Source organism: Oryctolagus cuniculus, chromosome 11 (genome assembly GCF_964237555.1).
Source record: "Oryctolagus cuniculus chromosome 11, mOryCun1.1, whole genome shotgun sequence".
NCBI lineage: Eukaryota > Metazoa > Chordata > Mammalia > Lagomorpha > Leporidae > Oryctolagus > Oryctolagus cuniculus.
In genome coordinates, this window is record NC_091442.1 from 26,720,450 (window position 1) to 26,748,269 (window position 27,820).

General features: G+C 60.3%; 1 protein-coding gene and 1 long non-coding RNA gene across 4 annotated transcripts; one reads left to right on the top strand and one right to left on the bottom strand.

The window, feature by feature from the left end:
- Positions 1-27,820, top strand: LOC108176616 (uncharacterized). Of its 3 annotated transcripts, none has more exons than XR_011379954.1 (4): positions 1-187; positions 503-1,763; positions 4,692-4,910; positions 27,256-27,820. It is a non-coding gene; the product is annotated as an uncharacterized lncRNA (long non-coding RNA). The 3 variants fall into 3 exon arrangements; XR_011379955.1 differs by lacking the exon at positions 27,256-27,820 and adding an exon at positions 8,881-10,503; XR_001793275.3 differs by lacking the exon at positions 27,256-27,820 and having other exon boundaries at positions 4,692-5,827.
- On the bottom strand, positions 10,604-23,749 carry SCRT2 (scratch family transcriptional repressor 2). Its single transcript, XM_070051978.1, has 2 exons — positions 23,503-23,749; positions 10,604-13,277 (listed from the first exon to the last, which is right to left on the bottom strand). Exons 1-2 carry the CDS (start codon positions 23,633-23,635, stop codon positions 12,481-12,483), a joined length of 930 nt encoding a protein of 309 aa, XP_069908079.1. The 5' UTR covers positions 23,636-23,749; the 3' UTR covers positions 10,604-12,480.

Genomic DNA, 27,820 nt, shown 5'->3' on the forward strand with positions numbered 1-27,820 from the left:
GAGTGTGCAGTCCCGGCGCTGGGGAGGCGCGGTCGGCCCCGGGCGCGCTGGCGGGCGGTGGCCGGACCTGCCGAGCAGGCGTGAGTCGGCAGAAGCGGCGGCGCCCACGGCAGTCCTCCCGGAAGCCGGTGCAGGCTGCAAAGCGTGGAGAGCACGCTGCTTGTGTAGTAACTCCCGACCCCGCCAGGTAGGTCCCGTTTCCCAGGTGGCGGCGCTGGACCCGAGGGCAGGGGGCTTGAGTGGCCGAGCTGGGGCTCAGGTCCAGCAGCCCGGCCCCAGAGGCCCCTCCGCACCCCTGCGCGCTGCGTGGCTCACCCGCAGCGACTGTCCCACGGAGCTCCCTGGAATCCTGCCCTTGGGAGGCTGCCAGTTGGTTACTGACACTTTTTTTTTTAAGATTTACTTATGTATTTGAGAGGTAGAGTTACAGAGAGAGAGAGAGGGAGAGACAGGTGACACTTTCTTTAAATAAATTCTATTATTATTTTTATTTATCCGAAAGGCAGAGAGATACAGAAACAGACGGAGAGATCTTCCACCTGCTGGGTCACTTCCCGAAAGCTGCAACAGCCAGGGCCGGGCCAGGCTGAAGCCAGGAGCGGGGACTCTGCTGGGTCTTGCACTTTGGCGGCAGGGAGCCTGGTACTGCAGCTGCTCCCCAGGGTGCCCTGGCGGGAAGCCGGGTCGGGAGTGGAGCTGGGGCTTGAACCCCGGCGCTGAGAGGTGAGCCACAGCACTGTCCCCGTGGGGCCACGCGCCCTCGGCCGTCACTGGCTTTCTGAGTCCCACGTGGACGGGGAGGTGACGCTGCCCATCACCGCGGTGCCCGGGGCTCTGGCATCCCGCTTTGCTGGAGAAAGTCACCGTTCCGGCTCCTCCCAGAACCGAGGATGGCGAGGCTGTTGTGAGTGTCACTGGAAGCTTTCGGCTTCTGCACTTGGTCCCGGCTCAGGAAGTGGAGCTGCCACCCGCACTTCCGCCCAGGAATTACTGAGATCGGAGACTTCTGTTGAGAGGGAAGGGGTCTTCCTCCTTACAGGAGGTCAGGAGGGCAGGACAGTGGTTTTTGGAGTGGAAACATGGAGATTTGACCTCAGTCTCATCAAGCTGTTACCCTACTCCTGGTATCAAATTCGGTGTCTTACCATACACATGTCCCAACTTAAAAGAGCTTAAACATGAAGATTGGCTTTCTCACTTCCAAGACTGGTGAAGAGCGGCTGAACAGTGTCACCCAAGACCAGGGTCACGCCATCTTTATGTGCCATCATCCTAGCATCTGGCTTTGTCCTCATCTTTGCTACTCATGGTCCCAGTATGGCTGCTGTAGCTCAGAACATCACATCACATCACACTACCTCACAACGTTCACAGGTGGAAGTAAAGTCACCCCCTTGTGTCTCTTTCTAACAAAGAGCCGCCTCCCCCCACCACGCCAAGGGCAAGAAGATTATCCTATGTCCGTGCCTACTCCAATCCCTGGCAAGGGGAGTGAGACTGCCACAGAGGACTTGGCTTTGTTTGCTCTCACCTCTGAACCCCAGCAGGTTCACCCTGCCCTGAAGTGCGTGGCCCCTGATTTCTGAACAGCACTGCAGGACCTGGCCTCGCTTTCTCCTGGAGAGCCGGGCTTCCCACCCTTGCAGGGCGGTGAGGGGTGGGGGTGGGACAGGCTCCACACCCTGGCCCAGGACCGTAGAAGAGCTGCAAACACCCGTCCAGTCAGTAGTGCTGTTATGTCGGCCACAGCAGCCTGTGGTTGGGTAAGAGCGAGAGGCCTTCCCTGGGGGCCAGCGCAGGCCTGGGGCGGGGTGCTGCGGGGGGCTGGTGTCTCCGTCTGGGCTGGGTGCATGTCCCTGGTGTGTGTGTGTGTGGGGGGGAGGTGGAGTTAATGGTGCAAAGCAAACCCTTCCGACACTCAGCGGCCTCAGCTGACCGCTCTGTTATCCTCACAGAGGGGGCGCCCCCAGGAGGACTGCTTGGCGCTCTCCACACTGGGCCGCGGGCTCAGCAGCTTGGGGGAACCTGCCTGTTGGCGGGACCCCTGCCTGCTGTCAGGCACGCCCGCTGCACATGGCTTCTCCATTGGGCTTCCCAGGAGCAGGTGTCCCAAGAGAGCCTGCTGGAAGCTTCCTGGCCTTTTCCATCTAGCCCTAGAAGTCCTGTAGCCACGAGGCATCCGGATTGCCCCCCCCCAGGCGCAGGGGTGGGTGTGTCCACTGACTCCCGCCCCTCACTGATGGAGGTTGCCCTGAGGGTGTCACACGTCAGGCAATGGGGGCTGCCGTGCACTTGACCCGAGCGCTCGGCGAACCCCGCGCGGGGATCAGGGGCAGGGCAGAGCTAAGTGGACAAGCGCCTTCCCTGCCCCGGCTGGCCTGAGCCGCCAGCAGCGCCCGCTCGTGCCTCGGCGGCTGCGCTGGCCCGGAAGCTCTCTCCTTGACCAAGGGTCTCCCAGGAGAGGCAGCTGGGCCGGCAGAGCACTTTGCTGAGTGTTTGGGCGGGGTTTCTGTGCCACGGAAGCCACGCCCAGTCGTCAGCGCCCCTCCCTCCAAGCAGCCAGCGCTGCGTGACGCTGGCTTCCTCTCCATCGCCTCCTAGTGCCCTCCGCTGGTCCCTAAATCCCTGTTCTTTTTCTTTTTCAAGCTTGTATTTGAAGGGCAAAGAGATGGAGAGAGAGAGAGAGAGAGATAGGGAGGGGGAAGGAGGGAGGGAGGGAGAAGTCTTCCATCCACTGGTTCCCTCCCCAAATGCCTGCAGCAGCTAGAGCTGGGCCAAGCCCAAGCCGGGAACCCAGAGCTCAGTCCGGTGGCAGGGACCCAAGTACTCAAGCCCTCAGCTGCTGCCTCCCAGGGGGAGCAGTGCCAGGAAGCTGGAATTGGGAGCGGAGCCAGGACCCACACCCGGCACCGGGACACGGCATACGGGCCGCCCGTATGCCTGGCGTTGTGACGGCTGCACCAGGCTCGGCCCCTCCTGTTCCGGTTTCGTGCACAGGAGCCGCCTCTTTCTCCCGAAGCTTTGGTGCCTGCCGAGCCCGGGCCTTGAGGCAGCTTTTAGATGGCTTCTCATGGGCTCACCAGGGCCCCCTCCTGTCCGTCCTCCTCCCATCCAGGAGACAGAGCGAGTCACGTGACAGCCCGGAACTAACATTGTCCAGGGCGTGCCCTGTGCTGAGCTGCTGCCCTGGGTGTGCTGGCACCTGTCACCCACTGGGAGCCTAGGACTGACCGGTGCCCGCCCCCCCGCCCCGGGGTGCCAACGCTTTCCCAGCCACTGTCCCTTTCGCGGGAGCCTGGGACTGACCGGTGCCCCCCAGCCCGAGCCAACGCCTTCCCAGCCACTGTGCTGTTCCTGTCCCTCATTTCTGCTCCTGGGTCCCCTCCCACTCGGCTCAGACCTCACCGGCAGGAGGCAGAACAGAGTGTGGGGGACTCGCTGCAGGCTCCTCCTTGGCCCTGCTCCTGGTCTGGGCTCAGGTCTCACATCTCGCTGCATGGCTGACCTGGGACCCGTCACCTGTCTGTGAGCAGTTTCCTGCACCACACAAGAGCCACAGTGCTGTCACCTGCCTGGCGGAGGGAGACAGTGTGAGGCATCGCGAGTGCTCATTCGCTGTGAGCTGTTGTGTTGCACTGAAAATTACTAACAGATCTTGACGGTCTCGGTCCACACTTCCAGACTAGTCCCAGTGAACTTCAAAGCGTTCATGGAAAACAGAATGAAGAGAAAAGTTGAGGGCAGCGGTTAAGGCACCACGTGTTGTGCCTAGAACCTGTAGTGCCTGGGTTCAAGTCCTGACTCTGCTGATTCCAGTTTCCTGCTAATGGACACCCTGTAATGTAGCCAGTCATGGCCCAGGTGCTGGGGTCCCTCCCACCATGTGGGCATCCGGGATTGTGTTTCAGGCTCCTGACCCAGGCCTGGCTGTTGTGGGCATTTAGGGAATAAATCATCAGATGGAAGATTCTCTCCCCCCCCCCAAATAAATGAAAAGAGACGTTGGTGGGAAGTGCTGCAGAAGCGTAGCACGGGACCCCCAAGGAGGTGACTGAGGGGAACGCCAGCTCCCACAGTTGCGGTCAGGTTTGCAGACTCCCCACATCCCTAACTGGAACTCCCACTGCCAGCGTGTTGGCGTCAGAAGTGTCTTTGAGAGGGGCCAGTGCTGTGGCACAGCTGGTAAAGCCCCACCAGCATCCCACATGGGCGCTGGTTCGAGTCCTGGCTGCTCCACGTCCAATCCAGCTCTCTGCTAATGCTCTTGGGAAAGGCAGAAGGTGGCCCCAAGTGCTTGGGCCCTTGCACCCATGTCGGAGGCCCAGGAGAAGCTCCTGGCTCCTGGTTTCAGCCAGGCCCAGCGCTGGCCTTTGTGGCCATTTGAGGGGAGAACCAACAGATGAAAGATCTCTCTCTCTCTCTGTCCCCCCCCACACACTCTGCCTTTCAAATAAATAAATAAATCTTTCAAAACAAAACACTGAAAGGTGATTAGGCCGTGGGGGCAGAGTCCTCCGCAGGGGATTAGTGCCCTGGAAAAGAGACCCGGAAGAGCCCCTTACCCTTCCGTGAGGAGCCCGTGTCTCAGATCCCGGAAGTGGCTCGCGCCAGACCCCAAGATGTCAGCCCCTTTGCTAGGGCATCCCAGGCTCCAGAGTGAGAAAGAAATGGATGTTATTTATCCTCCACAGATTCCAGGGCGGTGAGGACAGGAGCTGGCCCGTGGGTGCACGGCTTCCTTTTACCAAGTGTCTGAGACAGCCGGAGTGGCTTCGGGGCGGCGCAGTAGGCAGAAGGTGCGGGAATTGTGAGATGCGTGTAGCAAGAAGCCGCCGCGCGGTGTGGACCATTCAGGTGATTCCGGCGCGGAGAGCCGCGGAGAAAGCCTCCGTCGTCACGGAGAGGCCCAGGTAGCCCTGATGCGGAGGGAAAAGGCAGCCGAGAGGAGTCTCCGTGCTCGCGAGGCCGGGGGGAGGGGAGGGGGGTGGCGGAGGGCAGGCAGAGCACGTGGCCGAGTGCCCGTGGAATCCAGCGTTTGGGGAAGGCAGACCTTGTGCGTGATGAAAGTGGACATTGAAGGCCGGCGCCGTGGCTCACTAGGCTAATCCTCCGCCTAGCGGCGCCGGCACACCGGGTTCTAGTCCCGGTTGGGGCGCTGGATTCTGTCCCGGTTGCCCCTCTTCCAGGCCAGCCCTCTGCTGTGGCCAGGGAGTGCAGTGGAGGATGGCCCAGGTGCTTGGGCCCTGCACCCCATGGGAGACCAGGAAAAGCACCTGGCTCCTGGCTCCTGCCATCAGATCAGCGCGGTGCGCCGGCCGCAGCGCGCCGGCCGTGGCGGCCATTGGAGGGTGAACCAACGGCAAAAAGGAAGACCTTTCTCTCTGTCTCTCTCTCTCACTGTCCACTCTGCCTGTCAAAAAAAAAAAAAAAAAAAAAAGTGGACATTGAGAGGCCTGCACAGTGGTGTTGTGGGTAAAGCTGCCGCCTACAGTGCCGGCATCCCATGTGGGCACTGGTTCAAGTCCCAGCTGTTCTACGTCTGATCCAGCTCTCTGCTATGGCCTGGGAGAGCAGTAGAAGATGGCCCAAGTCCTTGGGCCCCTGCACCCGTGTGGGAGACCTGGAGGAAGCTCCTGGCTCCTGGCTTTGGATTGGCGCAGCTCCAGCCGTTACGGTTAGCTGGGAGTGAACCAGTGGATGGAAGACCTCTTTATCTCTCTGCCTCTCCTACTCTTTCTGTATAACTCTGAGTTTCAAGTAAATAAATAAATCTTTAAAAAGAAATAAAAGAAAAAGGAAAGTGGACATTGAGCCACAACCGTTGTAAGGCAGTGTTGGCTGTGTGGCTTGGCTCCTCCCGACTGCTCAGAGTAAAATGCAAGCAGAAAGAAATGGCTTGAAGATGGATTTCTTAAAAGATTTATTTGTTTATTTGAAAGGCAGTTACCAGCCAGCGCGGTGGCATAGGGGGTAAAACCAGCGCCGGCATCCAATATGGACACAGGTTCGAGTCCCAGCTGCTCCACTTCCGATCCAGCCTGGGAAAGCTGTGGAAGATGGCCCGAGTGCTCAGGCCCCTACACCTACATGGGAGACCCGGGAGAACCTCTGGGTCCTGGCTTCGGATCAGCGCAGCTCTAGGCTGTTGCGGCCTTTTGGGGAGTCATTTGGAAAGTGAACCAGCAGGTAAAGGATCTCTCTCTGCCTCTCCCTCTCTCTGTAACTCTGCCTCTCAAGTAAACAAACAAATGTTTACACAGAGGGAGAGACAGAGATCCTTTATTCGCTGGTTCACTTTGCAAATGACTATAGTGGTCAGGACTGGGCCAGGCCGAAGCCAGGAGTTTCTTCTGGGTCTCCCACGCGGGTGCAGGGGCCTAAGGAATTGAGCCATCCTCCGCTGCTTTCCCAGGTGCATTAGCAGGGAGCTGGATCGGAAATGGAGCAGCCGGGACTCAAACCAGTGCTCATTTCATCACAGGTGGTGGCTTAGCCGGCTCTGCCACACCCCCAACTCCACCAGATGGAATTTTTAAGCAAAAAGGAAACAGAATGTAAAGACTTGGAAAGTTCTCAGCCTATCCAGGTTAAAAAAAAAGAAAGAAAGAAAAAGGGCATCTGACAGCTGACACTGAGCATGGGCCGGGGTCCCTGGGTGAGGAGGCGGTGAGGGGGCTGGGCCCCTGGGTGAGGAGGTGGTGAGGGGGCCGTGGCCCCTGGGTGAGGAGGCGGTGAGGGGGCCGGGGCCCTGGGTGAGGAGGCGGTGAGGGGGCCGGGGCCCTGGGTGAGGAGGCGGTGAGGGGGCCGGGGCCCTGGGTGAGGAGGCGGTGAGGGGGCCGGGGCCCTGGGTGAGGAGGGGGTGAGGGGGCCGGGGCCCTGGGTGAGGAGGCGGTGAGGGGGCCGGGGCCCCTGGGTGAGGAGGCGGTGAGGGGGCCGGGGCCCTGGGTGAGGAGGCGGTGAGGGGGCCGGGGTCCCTGGGTGAGGAGGCGGTGAGGGGGCCGGGGCCCTGGGTGAGGAGGCGGTGAGGGGGCCGGGGCCCTTGGGTGAGAGGCGGTGAGGGGGCCGGGGCCGCTGGGTGAGGAGGTGGTGAGGGGTCCGGGGCCCTGGGTGAGGAGGCGGTGAGGGGGGTGGGTCATGGGCAGAATTGGCCACCCCAGCAGGGAAACTGGCAGCGTGAGCTGAAGGGAAGGCGTGGAGTGACGCTGTGAGGTGCATTCGGATTTCACAGGATCGGACTGTGCAGGGACTTGGCTGAGGGTACCAGCTCAGACAGGGAAGGTCAAGGTCATCGGGTGCCTCCTGGGTCTCAGAAGAGGGGACCATGGCCTTGCTTGTGGCAGACCAGACAGCCCCTCTCCACAGCCACCGGAGCAGAGCTGCTTGGAGCCCAGTGGGCTGAGGCGCGGCCTAGTGGGTCGGGAGTACCGCCCCAGTGGCCCTGGAGGGCAGGGTATTGGGCTGGAATGGTTTATGCTTGAACAGTGAGAGAGCTCGTGGGCTCTGCATTGTTCGGCCTTCGCTGGGTCTGTCGGCCCTCTCTTCTTTCCTCTTCCTCATGGAGTGGACAGGCTGTCCCAGGCCTGTCCCACCACTGCATCTCAGAAGCGTGTCTTGGGGAACAGCGCACCCCGGTGTCCTTGTGCCTTGGCTGACTGGGGAAACAGCTCCCCAGTTCCATGGAGACTTTGGATTTTAGACGTGAGGCTCGATGCTGCATAGGTTAGGACTCTCAGGGCAGCTGGGATGTGGGGATGTGACGAGGGTGCTTTGTGTGTGAGCAGGTTGGGCTTTGGGCAGTGGTTGGAGCTGGAATGCTGAGACACTTGCATGTCCCGCCTCAATTCCTCCTGCTGAACTCCGAACCCCGAAGTGATGGGTTAGGAGGGGGCCTTTGGAAGATGGTCAGGAGGGGGCAGAGTCCTCTTGGAACTTGAGCCTTCAGAACAGAGACCTGGAGAGCTCCCTTGCCCATGTGTCACGAGAGGGTGTCTGTGAACCTGGAAGGAGGTCCCACCGGCCCCTGAGTCTGCCAGCACGTTGGTCTGGGACTTCCGTACCTCCAGAGCTATGAGCAATCAGTGCCCGCTGGTTGTGAGCCAACCTGGCCAGGGTGGTTTGTTTCAACCGTCTAAGGAAACTAAGTCAGATATGATCGGATCTGCATTTTTGAACTGTGGCCTGCTGTGGCTAGAGGCAGGGAGGCAGGGAGGCAGACGAGTGAAGGAAACCAGCGAGGAGGCTGGTCCAGTGGCCCAGGCAAGACGTAATAGTGCAGCTGGCCAGGCTGGGGCCCAGAGAATGGAGGGGAAACATGGACAGAGCCTGGTGGGGGAGGCAGAGGTGGGAGACATGACCTCTGGGTTTTTGTGTAAGAGTGGGTGGGTGCAAGTGGGAGACCCCAGAGGAGAACGGAGTCAGGCTTCAGCGTGGGGCTGAAGCTCTGGGGATTTTCAAGTGGAGGTAGCCTGCAGGGAAGGCCAGCAATGAAAGTGTAAGTCTTGGAGTGGTGCACGAGGGTGCACACGGGAGCCGGGGTGTGATGAGATACCCGGAGCAGGCCGGGAGCCCCTTCCTCTGTGTAGCAAAGTCGCAGGGTGCGGCAGCCGGGCTGGTAGGAGGGGAAGCAGAGGCTGGGGGAGGGGAGGTGGTCCTGAAGGCCTCAGAGGCCGCTGGGGAAAGCAGACTGGAGCGTGAGCCCACTGAGGTGCTCTGGGCTGCGGGTTACAGGAAGCTGATTCAACCGACTTAAACGGTAATTCACCTGTGTCCCACACAGCGGCTCGCAGAGCGTGGGTTTCAGGGCGCTTTGCTCATTGGCTCCCTGACGTCATCAGAGACATGGGTTTTTTCCTTGTCCTCACTTTTCCACCCATGGTGCAGGCTGCGTGCTGTTGGTTCCCTTCATGGTCACAAGACGACATGCTGCCCTGTTCATGTTCAAGGGGAAGACGGTCTGGACTTCTTAAGGAAGAAAGCAGCAAAGTTTTCCAGAAGCTTCCAGCAGCCCTCTCTCTTCTAGTCTCAGCAGCCAGAATCGGGGAATGTGCTCATTGTGAACCCAGGGGATGGTGTCACTCTGACCAGTCAAGATCCTCCAGAAACGGAGGTTCCCAGATTGCACGCTCCTCTCCAGGAGGGACCAGGACAAATGGACTGGACTTTGCCCACGGGCACCCAGCACCCATTGCCACCTCCCTTCTGCAGGGCCTGTCTGGACAGTTCAAAACCACTTTCCTCAGACTGTTTTGCAACAAGGGAACTGACAGTGAGTCGTGGTCTGCCATTCGGATGTACTTCCGTAGGCAAAACTGGACCAGGGTCATCTTCCTGCTGCCTTGGCTCTTGCTGCTGTCCACATGGTCCTGGGCCATGTTCTGTGGAGTCTTCCAGTGTCAGCACAGAGGAAGCTTATAGCGGCAGTGGCAGCCCCCCCGCCATCCCTGGTGGCACCTGCCATGCTTTAGTCTCAACGTCAGTCGTTCAGCACAGCCTCTTGATCCCCGTGTCTGACTGTGGGAGAGGCAGTGGTCTCCTGGGGATCCAGAAGTCCGGGTGAGGGCTCAGTCTTCCAGTCTTGCCCTGAATTTCACCAGCTGCCAGCACCCAATATAAATATTTTTGGATTCAAAGGGATCTAGAGTAGTTTCTGTTCCCTGAGCCTGAAACGCACATGAGATGGGTAACAGTCGCCAGGGCAGGGCACGGTGTGGCGTGTATGTGGAGGGTGAGGAAGTGCAGCAGGTGCCTGCTGGAGACTGCTTGGGCCGGGGAGTTCCCATGGCTGCTGTCGGTATTGGGCACACCCAGCACACTGCCAGGAACACAGCCACCTGCCCAGAGGTGTGTGAAGGGACAATGTGTAGGCAGGTACGAGAGAGGTGGTCTAAAAACTGTGCACACCACTTACGAAAGGAGGAACCCCACGAGAAGGCCCCAGGGGAGGTGGTAGTGCCCACTGCCCGCCGCCCTGCTTCTGGGCGAGAGTGGGTTGGGGGTTGGGGGCTGATCGTCCCCAGTGAGCTTTGTATAAGACCTAGGACAGATCTGTACTTTGCAGGCACGCCGAAGCTGCAGAGTGTGGACTGACTGACCAGCAGCTTCCTGAACGTCTCCATGCCCGCAGCCCGCCAGCTCCGGGGCAGCCCCGTGGTCTGCTGAGACACTCAGCCTCTCCACATGCCTGCACTTGGTGCATACATGGCCCGGGTGTGACTGCAGAATCGGGGCAGAGCTGTAGGCGACGACGTGGGGCAGAGCTTACCAGGGGTTGTCAACTGGCTGTGGTACACAGATGCACTCCACAGTTACGGGGCAGGGGATTTGGACTGCGGTTCTTTAAGGTGAGACAGACTCGCTGATGAGCCACAGGCTGTACCACTCCCTGCTGTCTTAAGGGATCTGGTGTCATTCACTTGTGCTCTTACTTTGGTTCTTGAGCCCAATTTTGAGGACTGTTTAGGATTGAGGAGACCTGGGAGGGGCCTGGGTGACCCCTGGTGCCAGGTAAGGCAGCGCAGGATGCAGAGGCAAACAGAGAGGAAGAATCCTGCCTGCCATGCCCTCCCCTTCTCCCCTCCCCCATCACAAGGTCTGGAGGCGCTGGTGAGTGGCCAAAGTCCCTTTAATATCCCTGAATTGCGTTACAAGTAATACTGCTGAGAGTGGGGAGGGGATGGGGGTCTGGGGGTGACTTGGGGGAAGGAAAAGGGAGCGCCAAGCGCTCATACAAAATATGGCCAAAAGGCTTAGCATGCATGGAAAATTATTGCTGTCAGAAGTTCCTATTTACAGGGTCAACACCCTCCGTAATTGCTTCTGCAAGCCCTCGCCCGCCTGCCGTCCCTGCCGCCTCCTTTCCCGGTGGGCCTGGAGCTGGCTGGGCAAAGGACCACCCACCTCTCTGAAGCCCCAGGGCCCTTCCGGTCTGCACGGTGGCTGGTAGACAGGGGTGGCAGAGGAGGGTCCTTGGAGGAGTCTGGACTCCTGCCCTTGGGTTGGGGGCAAAGGCGTGTGCTTAAAGCAGAGGGGCCGGGCCGTGCGCGTGGAGGCGTGTGCTTCTTCCTCGCCCGGGCCTGTGGAAGCGCTGCGGCAGAGGAGGTAGTGGCGGCCAACGGGCGGGGGGCTGGCAGCCCCCGCCCCTCTGTCCGGGGCCAGTTGCATAGACGTGGCCGGGAGAGAGCGCTCCTCCCGGGGCGCGGGCCAGAGGCCCCAGTGGGGTCCGGGGCTCAGTCGGTCCCTGGAACCTGGGGTCCTGGACAAGAGGAAAAAACAGGAAACAAACGAGGATCCCCCTCTCCCAGCTCCCTGGAGCCGAGCGGAGGGCTCAGGAGGGTGGGGACCTGCCCCACGACAGGACCTCCTGAGGTCGCTGCGCCGCCCTGGTTGAGGGTCAGCAGACCACGCCTCCTGTTCTAGTGTCCCCTTCCTTAGCAAGGCTCTGGGGCGAGGGTTCCCCTGAGACCAGAGACAGAGAGTGTGTGTGTGGGTGTGTGTGTGTGTGTGGGTGTGTGTGTGGCAGGGGGAGTCCTCTATGGCCTTCGTCCCTCTCCGTGCCTGGCTTCCTGATCCACCAGTCCAGCTGGGGAAGCCAGTCTGTCCCTGGGGGAGACCGAGAGATTAAATAGACTCATAAATAAATAAATACATAAATACGCAAATAAATAACGAGGAGGGCCCAGCTGGACCGGGGGAAGGGCGCGGGTGAGGCCTCCAGACTTCGGCCAGTACTGGAGTCCTGGGATGGGGAAAGTGCGCAGAGGCCCCGGGGGAGGGCAGCTGGAGGCTGGAGACCCCCGAGAGAGGGGCTTACCTTAGGGGCGAGGCCCCGAGCCCGCTCTCTGTCGGGGAAACTCAGAGGTTAGGTCTGCTAGGGAGGAGGGGATCTGGGAGCGAGCGATGAGAACCCCGGGGCCTGGCGAGTGGAGCGGGCGTGTGTGGTGCGTGCGCGTGTGAGGCGAGGGCTGTGAATGGCACGGACGGGTTCAGGGCAGACCGGGAGATCCGACTCGCAGAGGGGCACATATAGGGAGACCCAGCCGAGAGGCCAGAGAATGGTTTGGGGTTGGACTGGGGTCTGAGGGCTGCCAGGGGCGGGTGGGTACACCGAGGTTGGCCTGGGGGTCAAGGGAAGGTCTGCGCCTCCGCTGAGAAGAGAAAGAAGGGCAGAAGTGAGGCGGCGCAGGGTCTGGGCGAGAGAAACTTCCGGCTCCGGGGCTTGGGAGAGGTGCGGACCTGGTGCCTGAGTTGGGAGCCTTGAAGGCCTTGGACAGGAGGTGGAGGTCCGAGCGGTAGCCGGAAAGGACGGCGTGGGTCATGGGGCGCGGGGGCAGACAGTGCCGGAAGTGAGATGTGAATTCTGGGCTGGGCTGGGGGTGCCCACGGGCAGCGTGGACAGGGGACTGCAGCTGGGGCTGGAGAGGGCGCTGCGGGCGCAGGTGGTGGGGAGCCCGGGGCACGCGGCGCGCGGGCCAGGCGGCAGGCTCAGCTGGCCGCGCCGGCGGGGGGCGGCGGGGGCGGCTCGGCGCCCTTGACGCAGGCAGCCTCGCAGTGCTTGTGGAGGTAGGACTTGAGCGCGAAGCTCTTGTCGCACTGGCGGCAGCGGTAGTGCTTGAACGCCGAGTGCGTCTGCATGTGCGCGCGCAGGTTGGAGCGGTCGGCGAAGGCCTTGCCGCAGTGCGCGCAGCCGAACGGCTTCTCGCCCGTGTGCGAGCGCATGTGGCCCTGCAGCAGCCAGGGCCGCGAGAAGGCCTTGCCGCACACGCCGCACTTGTGGCGCAGGTTGTGCGTCAGCACGTGCATGGCGAGCGCGGGCATGGACACGTACGCCTTGCCGCACGTCGGGCACTTGCGCGCCAGCTGGCTGTCCAGGCTGCGGTGCGTCTGCTTGTGGCGGCTCAGGTTCGACGACGTGGCGTACGTCTTGCCGCACTCGGCGCACGCGTGCCGGTGCCCGCCGCCCGCCGACGCCCCCGTGCGCCCCGCGCGCCCCCCGGCGCCGCCACCGCCGCCGCCCCCGGCGCCGCCCGCGTCCCCGCCGCCCCCGCCCCGGCGCCGCCGCGAGCGCCCGTCCGAGATGAAGAAGGCGTCCATGGAGTAACTGTCGGTCACGGCCGCCTCCCCGCGGAAGTAGCGCGCCGACAGGCTCGACTGCGGGCTCTCGGGGTCGCTGTATTCCTCCGGCGCCGCCGGCGGGTACGCGGGCTCTGCCGGCGCCAGCTCCAGGCCCGGCTTCTGGTCGGCATCGTAGCTGCTCGGAGGCAGGCAGTGCGGGGCGTAACCTGGAGGGGGCGAGAAGTGCAGGAGGCACGGGGGCGTTGAGGACGAGTTCCCCAGGAGGGCGTCCCGCTCCGGGCGAGCCACTCCCGCGCCCCGCAGCGTGCTCTGGCAGCTCTTGGGCGAGGATGGCCGCTGGGAGGCCTCTGGTCGCAGGCGTGCGCCTAAGCTCCCAGGGTCGGGTTCCTGGGTCCAGATCGTTCTCTCCCACCCCGTGAAACACGCGCCCCCGTGCTTTGCTGCTGGTTTGCCTTCACGGTCACCCGAGGTGCTCACAGCCACGCGGTGAAGAGCTTACTGCCATACCCACTTTGCAGATAGAGAAACTGAGCCACAGGGGTCCACAGCAAACAGGCTAAGCTTACAACTGCTAAGTGGTGGGGCCGACAAGATTGAGACATAGCAGTCTGAGCGAGAGGCGTTTTCCCACAACACTGCTGTTCCTGCCCTGCAACTTCCTCTCGTCTCAGTTTTTCCATCTGCAAAATGGAGCTTGTGATTGGACAGCCGCCCCTAGCGTGGTTGGAAGGACTGAGTGGAGAGAGGAAGGTGCCGTGCAGGCCCTGTACACACGAGCAGACTGCTCAGGTAGCTGTCCCCAGGGTCCCCCCTGCCCAGTGAGGAAGGTGACGGAGGAGCCCGCGGGAGTTGCTGTGGGGGTGGTGGCTGTTCCAGTGAGCCTGTTTACTTGCTTGAGAAAGTGACTTCATTGCAGATGACTTAATTGTCTGCCTTTGATGTGAGTGCCCACACGTGCCTGGCTCAGAGTGGCTGTGTGATGGATACTTGTCACCCCCACGCACCCCAGTCCGGTCAGAGCCACCTGCCAAGTGTGTGGCAGGCCCCTGCTCCCCGGAAGTCTTGCTGACTTACCTTTCCTCCTCTCTGCACGGGGACCGGAGCTGCACCAGAAACCCCCTGTGCCATGGGCCCCAGCTGGGGCAGGCTGGGGCTCTCCCGGGGGTTCCGTGGGGGCCACCCTGATTTGGCTCTGCCTCCTCTGGTCTACCTGGTTCTAGCACCTTTGCAGAGTGCCCCCTGCAGGGGTGGGCTCTCTGCGGTCTCTGACAGATACTGAGCAAAGGAATCCTCCGGACAGGTAGTTACTGAGCGCTCGCGCTGTCCTCTGCTTTGAGCGAACAGCAGAGGAGAGGCCCCTGTGGGACGTTTCACGGCTGGGGTGCGGCAGGTCTGGAGGCTGGACCCTCTCCCCCTGCCCTCTGAGATCTCAGGTCTGGTTGCCCTTCCCCGCCCCGACTGAAGCGAGCAGGCGGAAGAGGGCATTGTCAGCAGGGACCGGGATTCCGAGGTGGCGGTGGGAACGGGTGGGAGCGGGTGGGAGCGGGTAGGACCGGGATTCCGAGGTGGCGGGCGGGCAGACTTGTGGCTGAGCAGCGTGGGCAGCTTCTGTTCCCTCCCACAGCCCGGTTGAGTCAGCCTCCGGGCTCTTGCCTCTCTCCTGGCATTTGGGGTGTCACAGGGTGAAGTCTGCCTCCCAGCCCTGTAGGCGAGGCTGCACCCTTGTTTTTTTCCTCTGTTCCTGCAGCGGCTGGCACAGAGCTCTTTGTACACAGAAGTAATTGGGGAGTGTGGGAGTGGAGGACTCAGTAGGAAGTGGCTTTGTGGTCAGATGGGGGCGGGGCAGGGAGAGCGGTGGTGGCATTTTTTTTTTTTTTAACAGGGGTGGGGCTGAGTGAGCAGGCTCTTAGCGTCCCATTCCTCCCTTCCCATCTGCTGTTGGTCGGGAGCGTCCTGCCTCCCACCCCAGGACCCAGCCCGCTCCCAGAATGTTCAGACCAAGTTCGGTACCCATTGGGCCCTCCCAGACCCCTCCTTCTCCCTCTGTCTTTGCTCACGTTGTAACCATGAATAATCGTGACAGCTGCCATTTATTGCACACTCGCCGTGTGCCAGGCTCTGGGCTAAGTACTTCACTGCCAACCTCTCCCTGAATCCTCACGACGGTACTCTTGCTGTAGTTAAGAGGCACCAGGTGCACAGGGGTTGGGGGCACCTGCTCAAGGGGTGGAGCCAGGATGGGAACCCACTGTTCTGTTCCCCTGTTTCCCGCAAGCTGGGAGGGCCCTGGGAGGGGTATGGCTGGGTTGCTCAACCCAGCAGCCATAGGCAGTTGAGGACCGAGTGATACGGATTTGCCGGGCCAGCCTCACTCCCCAGCCCGGTGGGGTCTGCTGGGGGCAGGGCCAGTCCACCTGGGCTCAGGACCGTTCTCTACTTCATGTGGTCCCGGGCCGTGGCATGGGAAGGGCCACTTGGTTTTCTGACTCAGAGTCCCACTGGGTGACCTTGCGTGAGTCAGTGTGTGCCTGTGCCTTGAGTCTCTTTTCTGGAAATGGGAATAGTGTGGGATCTGTCTGGGGTGGTACCTGGCCAGTGGTGCGTGGTATTATGTAAAAGGATGATTTACTGGCCCAGAGCACTATTTTCGTGTTTGCTTGGATATGAGTTTGGCTTTCCCAGTCCCAGCTGGGTGACCTCAGACAAACTGCTTTACTTCTCTGTGCCTCTGTGGTAGAGAGCCCACCAATAAACAAGCAGTAAGGAGACAGAATGACCTAACTCACACTTAGGTGTGAGCCCCTCCCCCCACGACGTGAAGGCCCTCTACCCTTGGACTGCGCGGTTGATGCCATTTTATGGAAGAGAAACCAAGGCACGAGGATGGGAAGGAACAGGCCTAAGGTTGTGCAGCCAGGAGATCAGAACCAGGATTTCCCACCCAGGGCCTGGCACACGGAACCCACGGCGTGAGCTGGCTGTTAGGAGCAGCACTCCCAGCGTCCCCAGATGGATTTTAGTGCTGCTGTTTTCTTGGCGTCCACCCTGACACATCCTGTGGCTGCTCTCCTCGCCTTTCTCTCTCTCTCTCACTCAGGATGCTAATTCCCTGGCCATGTTCTGAAGAAAAACTGCTACGGGAACAGGATGGCTCTCACTCCAGCTGGGTGCTCTGCTATGGTGCCCTCTGCTGGCGGCCCACAGCACTGCAGTGCCTTTCTTCTGTGGCTGGGGGCTTTTGAAACTGGGAGTGTGGCAAGGGCCCGTGTGGGTGTGGAGCTGCCTTCAGGACAGGAACAGCAGGCCCAGGCCTGATGTGCAGTGGCCGGGGGTTTGCATAAGCCTCATCACAAAGGGGGTGTGGTTATGTCGGGAGGAGGTGGTCCTAACTGGCCAGGTTGTGTGGCCTCTCTGCGCCTGGCCTGTACGGGGGAGAGGATTGGTGGCCATGCTGTAAAGACTCTGTCTGCAGCCTGTGTGAATCAAGGCGCTGTGTCCCCTTCGTCTGCTTCTCCTGCTCCCTGCCCCCTTCTCAGCTCCACAGGCCTCTGCAGAGTGGCCTTCACCACGGGCCTGGGTGAGCGAGTGCCCGTGACGTGCCGAGGACAATGCCTGGTGCACAGTAGGCTCTCAAGCTGTTGTTAGTGTTGTGATGATGATTGTTCCCGCCTTTTCTGGCCATGACCTTCCAGTCTGACCGAGTGAAGGAGATATGCATGGCTGTGCCAGGCTGCTCTGTGACCTTGGGCAACCCCCTCACCTCTCTGGGCCCCTGCCCTGGAGAATCCCAGGGAACACTGAAGCCACGCTCTAACCTATGCATGGAACCCAGAGGCCTTCCCCACCCCCCAGCCAACATATTGAGACAGGACTCTGGCTTTAGTCTGGACAGAAGCAGAGACAAGCAGGGACCCCGAGGAAAGAGTCTTGGCTGTTGCACACAGACCCTAGCTGTGTGACCTTAGGCAAGCCCCACAGCCTCTCTGGGCTCAGATCTCCTGTTAGAGGGCTGAGAAGCAGAGCCTTCCCTGTCATGTAGGGCTGTGGGGAAGGCCCAGAAGCAATTTGGAGATGTGCACTTGCACCTTGATAGCTTTGTGTTTCCCGGCCCAAGAGTCTTGTTGATGCTTCAGCTCAAAGGGCCAGAGTCCACTGGAAGAAAAAAAAAAGAATCTGGGGGCTGGTATTGTGGTGTAGTGGATTAAAGCCATGGCCTGCAGTGCTGGCATCTCATTTGGGTGCCAGTTCGAGTCCCAGCTGCTCCACTTCCAAGCCAGCTCTCTGCTATGGCCTGGGAAAGCAGTGGAGGATGGCCCAAGTGCTTGGGCTGCTGCACCTGCGTGGGAGACCTGGAAGAAACTCCTGGTCCCTGGCTTTAGCCTGGCCTAGCCCCAGCTCTTGAGGCTATTTGGGGAATGAACAGTGGACAGAAGATCTCTCTGTATCTCCTCTCACTCTCTTTCTGTAAGTCTGTCTTTCAAATAAATCTGAAAAAAAAAAAAAAAAAAGAGTCTGGGCCTAAGGGAGCAATGGGAAGGGGAGTGTGTGAGAACTGAGGCCTTAGTCCCCTGCCTGGCTCCTGCGTGGGGTGGGGGTGGGGCAATCCCAGGTGCCAGCCCTCGAAGAGGTCCGGAGAGGGGAAAGGGTTTGCCCAAGGTCACTGGAGCATAGGGCAGCTTTGCACCCCTCCGAAGCCTGTGTTTTTTCCAAAAACTGGAGGTTGCTGAGGGAGGGGAGGGGGTTTCAGTGAGCAGGTTGGGGTAAGTGGGGGTGGGCTCATGTCTTACGGGATGGTGGAGTGTTGGGGCAAGCACAAGCTGATGTTCTAGAAAATGCTCTGGCCCTTGTATGTTTTTGCAAATAATATTTAGTAATGACAACACTTATTGAGCACTTACTGTGTACCAGGCACCTTCCTAAGTGCTTTAAGGTGCATTAGCTCCTGTCCAAGGTCACTGCCTCCCACACCCTTGTTCCGCAGGAACTGAAGCCGAGAGAGAGGCCCCTGGCCACCCTCAGGTCACAAGCCAGTTCCTGGCAGAGCTGGACTGGCCTTTGGAAAAGTGGAGCTGGTCCAGACTCCCAGGGCGCCTGACTTCCTCCAGGGAGTTCCTGGGCTCCGGTCCCACCTCCCTGTCCAGAGACGGGCAGCCAGGAGGGGCCCAGCAGCAGGCCAGCTTCCCAGGCAGCCCGGTTTCCCGAGGAGGGCTCGGCCCCGCTGGGCGGCGGGGGCTGCAGGGGCTGCTGCATGGGTATATTTAGAGCTGCTGCTTGCTGTGCCAGGGCCTCGGGCCTCGAGATTCAGCCCCAGCCAGCTGAGCAGAAAGCCAGGTCTGTCAGCAGCAGAGCGAGATAAAAATAGTTCCTCCTGTCTGTTCACAGAGCTGGGCAAAGGGGCTGCATACCTCCCCCTCCCCTTACCACAGCATCTTTGTTAGCGCTTCCCTGGGCACTGGACCAGCAATGACACCCACCTCCCGCAAAGGCCTGGCAGCTGGCGCGTCTGCCCGCGGAGGGGGTGTCCCTGGGTCCAGATGAGCAGAGGCCACAGTGAAGTCTGGCCTAACGTGCCCAGGGCTGAAGGGCATGGGACTGATGCCCACTGACCAAGGCTCTGGGAGCTTCTGGAACATTCCAGGGTCTCTCCCCACCAACCCCACCTCCTGGAATTCCCCATGCATTGGTCTTCCCTGACTGTGACCCAATTCCTGTGGCCCACAGGGAGGTCCACAGCTCTGCAGGAATCAATAAGAGGCTTTTTAAGGAGGCAGCGGCGGCTGGAGCGAGCAGCTCACCGTCCAGAATGGCTCAGCCCCGGCTGGTGGAGAAGGGCGTGCTGTGCAGTGTCCTGCCTCCTCTCCCGGTCTCCTGCTTTCCCTGGGGGTGGACACTGAACTCCAGGGGAGGCCACAGCTGGGAAGGTGGCCAGAGGCCTGGGGGCCTCACCGCTCTCAGCAGAGGTGCATCCCCCCCCCACCCCGAGGCATCCCTAGACTGTGCGGATGAAGCTCCCAGCAGAGTCCAGCACTGTGTTCCTGAGCTGACCCTCCCCTGCCCTCCCCACCCTCTGCCTGCTGTGTGTGTGGCCTGAGAGCCTTCGGGTGTATAAATTGCTGCACCGGCACAGGGGCTTGCTCTCGCCGGGAGCCAGAGCTGGACACTCCCTACCTGGCTCCCCTGCAACCCCAGGCTTTAGGGGAACCTTGGGCCCCCACCCTCCATGTCCCTCCTGGGTCCTCCAGTCCCCACTCTCCTGAACGCCGTGAATTCATAGCTAAGTCGGATTTCTAGTCCATGGAAAGTCATAGCCAAAGTAGATCGTGTCCACTGCTTGAGTTCATGAGAGGGGAAACTAGCTGGAGTGGGGAAGACCAGGTCAAGACCACACAGAAAGCCAATAAGGGGGACTAAGCCTTAACTCAGCCAGCTGTGAGAGTCCGTCCATGTCCTTGGACTGGGAATTGGACCTGGGTCTTGAATGTTGATGCCAACATGTTCCTAGACAATGAAACTTGACCTTGGACCTGAACCTGTAACCTCAGACATTTATCATGCTACTATACCTCAAGCCTGGTCCTAGATCTGAAGTTGGACCGGATATTAGACCTTGATGCTGGACTGGGTATTGGGCCTGAACCTAGACTTTGAACCTCTGACGTGTCAGTAACCTGGACCTTGGACCCGGACTAGGACCAAGATGCCAGGGGAGGTGGTGCTTATGGGCGATGCAGATGGGCCTGCGGCATGTCCTTGGGCGTCTCCCCCGCCTTCTCTGGGCTCCCTCTGCCAGGGGACTGGTGCAGCAGCCCTTTTGCAGCCCTGCTCCCCAGATGCTCTTTCCGAGGCGTGGGGTAGAAGATTTGCAGCAGCTGGGGCACTCGGCCTTGCCTAGAGCGACTACCTGGCGCCGACAGAGGGAGTGAGAGGAAGTGGGCGCTGGTATAATGTGGTCGACTAGATAAGCCCATGGGTAGACGTAGGCGCTCTTCCTCAGCGTGCTGGCGGGGGCTTACTGTAGCTGCAGAGAGCAGACAACTGCGCTATTGGATTGGCATCGATCCCTCCTCTGCCTGGGTCGGATGCACTCTGAGAGCGTACAGGGGTAGCACAGGGCCAGGGTGCAGAGGGAGGGGGCCCCGGCACCCAGCTGGGGTTCAGAATTGAGTGTGAGAGGAGATGGACCCTCCAGAAGATGTCCTTGGCAGGGGCCCCGAGACCACCAACATGCAGATGGATGAGCAGCTGCCTTCTCTGGGGCAGCTGAGAGTCCCTGCGTCCCCCAGGGCGGGGGCCTGGGGCCACGGCGCTGGGCTTGGTGGAAGGCGAGGTTCTGAGAGGGTTGGGAGGATGTGAGTTGGCAGCTCACCGGGAGATGGAACCGATGCTCGGATTCACCCAGGGGAGAAGCAGGAGCCGGAGGAGCAGGGGAGGAAGAGCAGCGTTTTATCAGAGGGGACGCGAGAGCAGAGCTTGGCTCCTTGTCTGGGGGAGCTTTGCAGAGAGATCTGGATGATTTTCCAGATCTGAAAAGGAAGAGAGTAGGGAGGCAAAGAGCATTGTTCGTGTGTGTGTGTGTGTGCGTGTGTGTGTGTGCATGTGTGCGTGTGTGTAGCCCTCCAGGAATTCTGCGGCATTCCCAGGCATTTCTGGAACAGGGGCTACATCTCTCCTTTAGGGTCCTGTGTCTGTGAGGAGCCTGTGGCTTCTCTGACCCCCACATTCAGAGGTTCCCTCTGTCCCCTCCTCAACCTCCTGCCGCCGCCCCCCCCCCCCCCCCCGCCTGCCTCAGCCTCAGCCTGACCCTGCAGCCAGAGCTGCAGGAATGGCTTGTAAGAGGATCTTTCTAATAACTGGAACTATCTCCAGCCCCAGGCCCTCCCTCCGCCCACACTCCCTCCCTCCCTCCCTCCCTCTCCTCGTCTCCCCCCTCCCTCCTCTCTTTCTCCTTGTTTACCCAGCACACTCACACACGCTGGGAGAGAAAAACGTCGGCTCAGCAATTTTTCGCACTTCCCTCAAACGCTCAGCAAGGTTATTTCCGGCAGAGCGGAGACAACGGACCACCAGGAGCCCGGCTCTCCCCGGACCCTCAGCACTGCCCCCCTTACCACTGGCCCATGGAGTGAGGGAGCCCTCACTGCCTGGTCTGGCCACACCCAGGGGGAGAAGAGGCCCCGGAAATGCACCAAGGTGGCCTGTGTTTCTTGCTCATGCCCAGGCTCAAAGGGTCACAGTCCCCGCCACCCCTCATCCCTGGCCCTGACTGTCTGATGCAGACACTGCCGAGGTGGCCTGGTCAGGGTGCCTGTCCTCACCACTGATCGGCCAGCAGAGACTGAAGCCCAGAAGAGTGCCTGATCCCAGAGCCCCTGCCACCCTGTGAGCCACAGCGTGTGTGCTCACAGTTCCCCAAGGAAACCCTGCCCACCAGACCCTCTGTCACACATCCCCATGCCTGCCACGCCACACTTGACCTTCACAAGCTCAACGCGTCAGAGTTGGGAGGATGCTTAGTTCATGGCATCTTTCATTGCCGGGAGGCTGAGGACCAGAGGCGGGGAGGCACTTGCCCAAGGTCACACAGCAAGTCAGCCATGTGCAGCTCAGGCTTCCCACGTCCCGGCCAGGCGTGCTATGAGGACAGCCTCAGGAGTCCCCAGAGGCCAGGGCTGGAGCCCTGTGCAACTATAGGGACAAAGACAAAGGTGGCCCTAGGATGTCAGACCCCAGGGGAACTCCACAGCAACACTGCTGTTGGTGGTACTGCCCCTGCCCTGCTACCCACCCCTCCCTCAGGGGCTCCTTTGAAAGCTTTTTCTTTGGACTGAATTCAAGGCAAGACGTCACCCCCCCCTCCCCCCCCCAGGAGCAGCCTGCAGTTCTGGCTGTGTGTGGGAAATTCTCTGGGTTTCCTCAGCTGGCCTGAGGAGAGGACCGGAGGGGCCTCAGGGAGTGGGAGCCCAGTGCTTGGTGTCAGCCCTGCTGGACCCGTTTCCCAGTCGCACAGCTATGGTCCCTTCTCCCAGCTCCTAGCACACACTCCCCAGCCTTGGCGTGGCCCCAGATGGCTCAGCTCTGTTCTGCTAACTCTCAGCCCAGCCCAGCCCTATTCGTGGGCTTCTGCCTCTGGCCCCAAGAGGGTCAAGAACTGAGGACAGTGGGACATGGAACCTGCAAGCAGAGAAGGAGCTTTGCTCCTGGGGATCTGGGAGAGGCCAGGGGCCGAGGGGCTGTGGCTGCATCCCTGCTCACTCCTCAACTTCTTTGACCTTGATGAGGTCACACAGCCCTTTGCCCAGCACCCTCTCTCTGCCTGGCTTGGCAGAGTGATGGAATGTGGCCAGTGCTTGGAAATCCCTGAGGTGGGAGCCCCCACCCTCCCGGGCTCCTGTCTTTGCCGTCTCAGCTCCCCCCTTGCCTTCAGCCCTTTCTTCTCTCCTCTCCCTCCCTCTCTCTCCAAAGCTGCTGCCACATGTGATGCCAGATATCTCACTGCCAAAGGGGGCACGGTCTTTGCCGGCACCTGCGGTGCTCGGGGACCCTCAGAGGAGAACCCCGTTGTGATCCCCTGGAGGCAGATCGGGACCACAGAAACAGCCCCTGCTGCTTCTCCCCGTGCTCCCTGTGCACCCCTTTCTGGGTCTGAACGACCTCTCTTGTCCCCCACACCCTCGTCCCTGCAGAAACTTGCTCTGAGAAGAGGTGGAGTGGGGTGGGGGCGGGGGAGGCTGACAAGGAGCAGCAGGGTTGGCTGTGGAGGGGGTGAGACGCTGGAGGTGGGGAGGGAGGGAAGACCGGGGACTCGGGAACCACTTTGGGGGAACCCCTTCCAGGAACCCTGTCTCCCTGGCAGTCCCCAGGACAGACCCAGCCTTTGGCAGGCATGCGGAGAGGGTAACAAAAGAGTTGTTCAGTGAGGGGGCCTCTTGTGGGGGTCTCTTGTGGTCTGGCACTGCTGGGGGAGCAAATTTAAAGGTGCCCCCAAGACCACCCCCGTCCCCAGGGACTGCCAGCCCCAGCGCCTTACCTCCCCCACTAGCAGGGCACACACACCGGGTCTCTCCCTGTGGCTTCACCTTGCCGGTGCATTGCACCCCCGACCACCCCACCCCCCCGCGCGCGCCTCCCCCCACCCCTCTCGGCTCTGGCCCCTCCCCAGCTCCCTCTGTGTTTCTCCTCACCCCCTCACTCCAGCCCCATTCTGGGGCCACAACTTTCAAAGTCTCGGCTGGCGCGTGGCCGCGGGATGGGCCGCCCCTGCGACTTTCCCTTTGTACCACGCAGCCCCTGCCGCGCCCGGCCGGCCCTGGGGAAGCCCGGGAGGCGCACGCCGCCCGCGATCTCCTCCCGGGCTTCCCCGCCGCGCGCGCGCCCCTCCTCGCGGCTCAAGTTGGGGAGGGCTTCCGCCCCCACCCCTCCGGTCCCACTCACCGTTGTCCCCGGGAGGCCCCCGGGCGCCAGGCAGCACGTAGGCAGTCTCCAAGGGGTGGTAGGTGGGGGCCGGCGCCCCGCTGCACTGGAAGCCGTCCCCTTTGATCTTCTTCACCAGGAAGGAGCGCGGCATGGTGCGGCCCGCGGGGGGCTCGGCGGGGGCACTTGCGTGGGGCCCTGGTGGGGGGAGGCGGCCAGCGGGCGCGATTGGCTGTCCGCGCGGGCTTTCAGCACTGGACAGCTCCCGGCGGGCGGGCGGGCGGGCGGGTGGCCGCCCCGGCTCGAGCTCCGGCTCCGGCTCGGGCTCGGCGGCGGCGGCGGCGGCGGCGGCGGCGGCGCACAGACAGGCGATCGCAGGAGCTGCGCTCAGCACTCCGGCTGCCGGCTTTATATGGGACGCAGGCTGGAGGAGATCAGGTGGTCCCCTAGCAATGGAACTGTTCAGCGCTCTAATCCATCAAATGTCCCCCAGGACAATCGCTGCGCACACGTTCCCTTGAACCGGCGGCGGTGGGGGCAGGCCAGGCGCAGGGAGCAGCGGGCAGGCAGGAGGCGAGAAAGGGCGAGAAAGGCGCAGAGAGAGACGGAGAAAGGGGAGTGCGTGTGTGTGTGTGTGTGTGTGTGTGTGAGAGAGAGAGAGAGAGAGAGAGAGAGAAACATACACGGAGAGAGGTGGAAATAGAAGCAGAGACCAAGCTAAGGACAAAAAGACACAAGAGAGAAACAGAGAAAGAAAGAGATGGAGAGACTCGCGCACCCACGGGAGGGAAAGAGCTCCAAACACACAAAAAGGAAGCCCCCCGCCCCCAGATGCAAAGAAAGGAAAGGAAAAGTACAAACTAGAAGGAGAGGTGGAGGGGAGCAGAGGAGCGCAGCCCCAAGCAGGCGGGGTTCAGGCCCATGGGGACACGGGGCGGGGGGTGCCCAGCAGAGTGTGCGCTGGCTGGCGGCAGCCCTGCTGCCCGCAGGCCTCTCCCTCTCCCCCAGTTCTGAAGTGGCCAGCGTGGACACTCAGCTTTAACTAAGGAAAGCCCCCTCTCCCAGCTTGGGCTCCCACTGGAGTCCCCTGTTGGGTTTGGGGTTCAACTTTTTCTGCCAGAACTGATGGTGTTGGGGAGCAGGTGCCCCCATGTCGTAGCCTGCCTCGCTCAGCCCGTGCTGCTCCGGTGCCTTGCTCGGGCGGGCGCTGCAAGAGGAAGTGAAAATCGCCCAGTAATTAATTTCCCTGCTGCCGGGGGGTGGTAGTTTTGACACATCCGAGGCTGTGTCTTTCCCTGAAGCGGGGAGCAGACAATAGAGACACGTGGACGAGGAAGGGAGAGGGGGGAAGGGAGGGGGAGCGGGGCTCCTGCTGGAACTCTTTGCAGGTCAGCTCCTTTGTCTCTGGAAGGATCTGAACAGACCCCCGCTCCCCCCCAGTCCTGCCCAAACCGGGGGCAGCCCCATATCTTGGCATAACTGGGGAGCAGGAGAACTCAGCTCCTTGTGTGGAAGCTGCTGGGCCAAGCCCCAGTGTGGGGAGTGAGCCTCACTCAGCAAGTGTGGGGAGGCCAGTGCCCGAGTCTCAGGATGAGAGTCCAGGAGCACCAGGCTGTCCCTGGTCAGTGGCATCCTGTTGATGCCAGGCTGATGGTGGGGGTGTCCTTTGGGGGCTGGGACCAAGAGAGGGCATGGAGGTAGCTGAAGTCACACAGGGAGCCAGCAGTGACTGTCAGAGACCTCAGTGGCCTCTGGGCCCCCTTGAGTCAGGGGCCAATGTGGTCTTGGAGAAGCGGCCTGGCAGCCTCTGGCCCAGGCGGTGTGTGGTGTGGGGGTCCTGAGCCATCTTCCCAGCGGTACTTGGCATGTTTCACTCCCTGGGACTTGTGTTAGCCTGCCATGTGGGTTGCGGTGACCCCACCCCCGGCCTCACAGCACATCCTTGGGTCCTCTCCTCTGGCCATACCAACCTGCTCCTAATTCTGGCTGCTCCTTCAGCCTCCACGCTGTTCCCTCTGCTCTGAGGATCTTCCCTTCCCTTCACCCCAGTAAACCCATCTTGTTCCCAACTAAGCTGAGACATCACTTCCTCCGGGAAGTGTCCCTGGCTTCCTTCATTGACGACTAAGCCAGATTGCCTGTCAGTGCTCTCGTCATGAGGACAAGGACTCTATCCCTTTGTGGCTTGGTGCGCTCTTTAAAGACCAATTTACTTATTTGAAGGGCAGAGTGATAGAGAAAGAGAGAAAGAGAGAGAGAGAGAGAGAGAGAGAGAGGTCTTCCATCTGCTGGTTCACTCCCCCAATAGCCACAATATCCAGAACTGGGCCAGACTGAAACCAGGAACCTAGAACTCCATCCGAGTCTCCCATGTGAGTGGCAAGGGCCCAAGTTCTTGGAAAATCTTCTGCTTCCTTCTCAGGTGTGTTAGGGAGCTGGATCGGAAGTGGGGTAGCCAGGATTTGAACTGGCATACCAATGTGAGATGTTGCTGTTGCAAGCGGCAGTTTAACCCGCTGCACCACAATGCTGGCCCCTCAGCACACTCTTAACGGTTGTACACTGGGGCCTCTCAGCAACCCTACCTCCTAGCCGTGGAACCTCAGTCTCACCATTTATAAAATGGAAGTAGTCATTGTTGCTGCCTCAGGGTTGCTACATCTACACCTGTTTGTAAGTAGTGAATCAGACCTCCCTGGCACTGCTCTCTTGTAGAGAAACACATCCCTGACACTGTCTCTTCGCACAGTTGTTAGGTGCTATGAGGAGCATCAAACAGGGTGGGGCGATGGGGAGTGATGCTGACTTAGAAGGGTGACTAGGGGCCGGCGCTGTGGCCTAGCGGGTAAAGCTGCCGCCTGCAGTATGGCATCCCATATGGGTGCTGGTTCCAGACCCAGCTGCCCCACTTCCGACCCAGCTCTCTGCTATGGCCTGAAAACAGTAGAAGATGGCCCAAGTCCTTGGGCCCCTGCACCTGTGTGGGAGACCCAGAAGAAACGCATGGCTCCTGGCTTCAGATTGGTGGAGCTCCAGCCGTTTAGGCCAATTGGGGAGTGAACCAGCAGATGGAAGACCTCTCTCTCTCTCTGCCTCTCTATGTAACTCTTGACTTTCAAGCAAATAAATAAATCATTTTTTTAAAAAAAAGAAGGGTGGCTAGCAAAGGTCTCTGGCAGAAGTGACATTTGAGCTAAGACTTGAGCAAGCCATGGGAGGGGAGTCCCAAATTCAAAGGCTCTTGGGGGACAACAAGAAGTGGAAGAGGATGACCTCAAGACATTGGCAGGGCTGGAGCCCAGAGATCCTGCTCTGTAAATCCTGAGTGGGTGTGGGCGCTGGGCACAGTGACTGCTTGAGACACCTGCATCCCTACTGGAGTGCCTGGGTGTCAGTCCCAGCTCGGCTTCCAATTCTGGCTTCCTGCTAGTGTGTATTCTGGGAGGCAGCACTTCATGGTTCAAGTCCTTGGGTCCCTGCCACCCACCTGTGGGAGACCTGGATTGAGTTCCTGGATCTTGACTTCAGCCTGTCCCCGCAACCCCGGGCTTTTGTGGGCACTGGGGATGGGTGCTGGGAGATCTTTCTCATTTCAAAATGGGTAAGTAAGTTATAAAAAAGCTCCTGAATGCATGAATGGGTGGATGACCATGATGGTGAGATTCAGCCTATGACTATAGCCTAAAACAAACACAGCAGGTCTTCAGCATGTTCACGGAGCATGTGTATTAAGCAAAGAGCTATGCAAGTCAGTTTTTAATTCATTTTCCACAGACTTTTTGAAGTACCTACACATGTGGACCTGTTGACCGGAGAATAACTTCTCACTACCCGCATGGAGGAAGTTATTTGTTTAGCTGTGACGGTGGCTTGCTGAGCTTGCTCAGCACCGGCTGGTTGGTTTCGGAAAAGCCCACTCCTAGAAAATCATTTCTCCAGTCACATCAGGTGAGGAGCGAACGTTACTCCCAAGGGTTTGCTGCAGCATCAGAGGCTGGCGTGAGAATCCCAAGCCGGGGAAGGTGGGGAGAATGTTGTGAAGAGACCTCGATCGGCTCCGTGGAACATTCCGCAGCCGTTGTCAGCGATCGTCTGGTGGAAAGAGCTCCTGGAACTAGGCTAAGTGCAGCACGCGGAATCCGGAGGTCTCTCCTAGCGTGTTCACAGGATGAAGCACCCATAGGAGAGTGCAAGGAGGCTCGCAGGGCCGTGGGGTTTTTCCTCTTCTTCCGGTATTTTTCCAAAAGATCATAAAATATTTCAGCTCAAGATGCATTTATGCTGAGCACCTGCTAGAATAAATCCACTCACTTCTAAATACAAGAAATGACAGAATGTA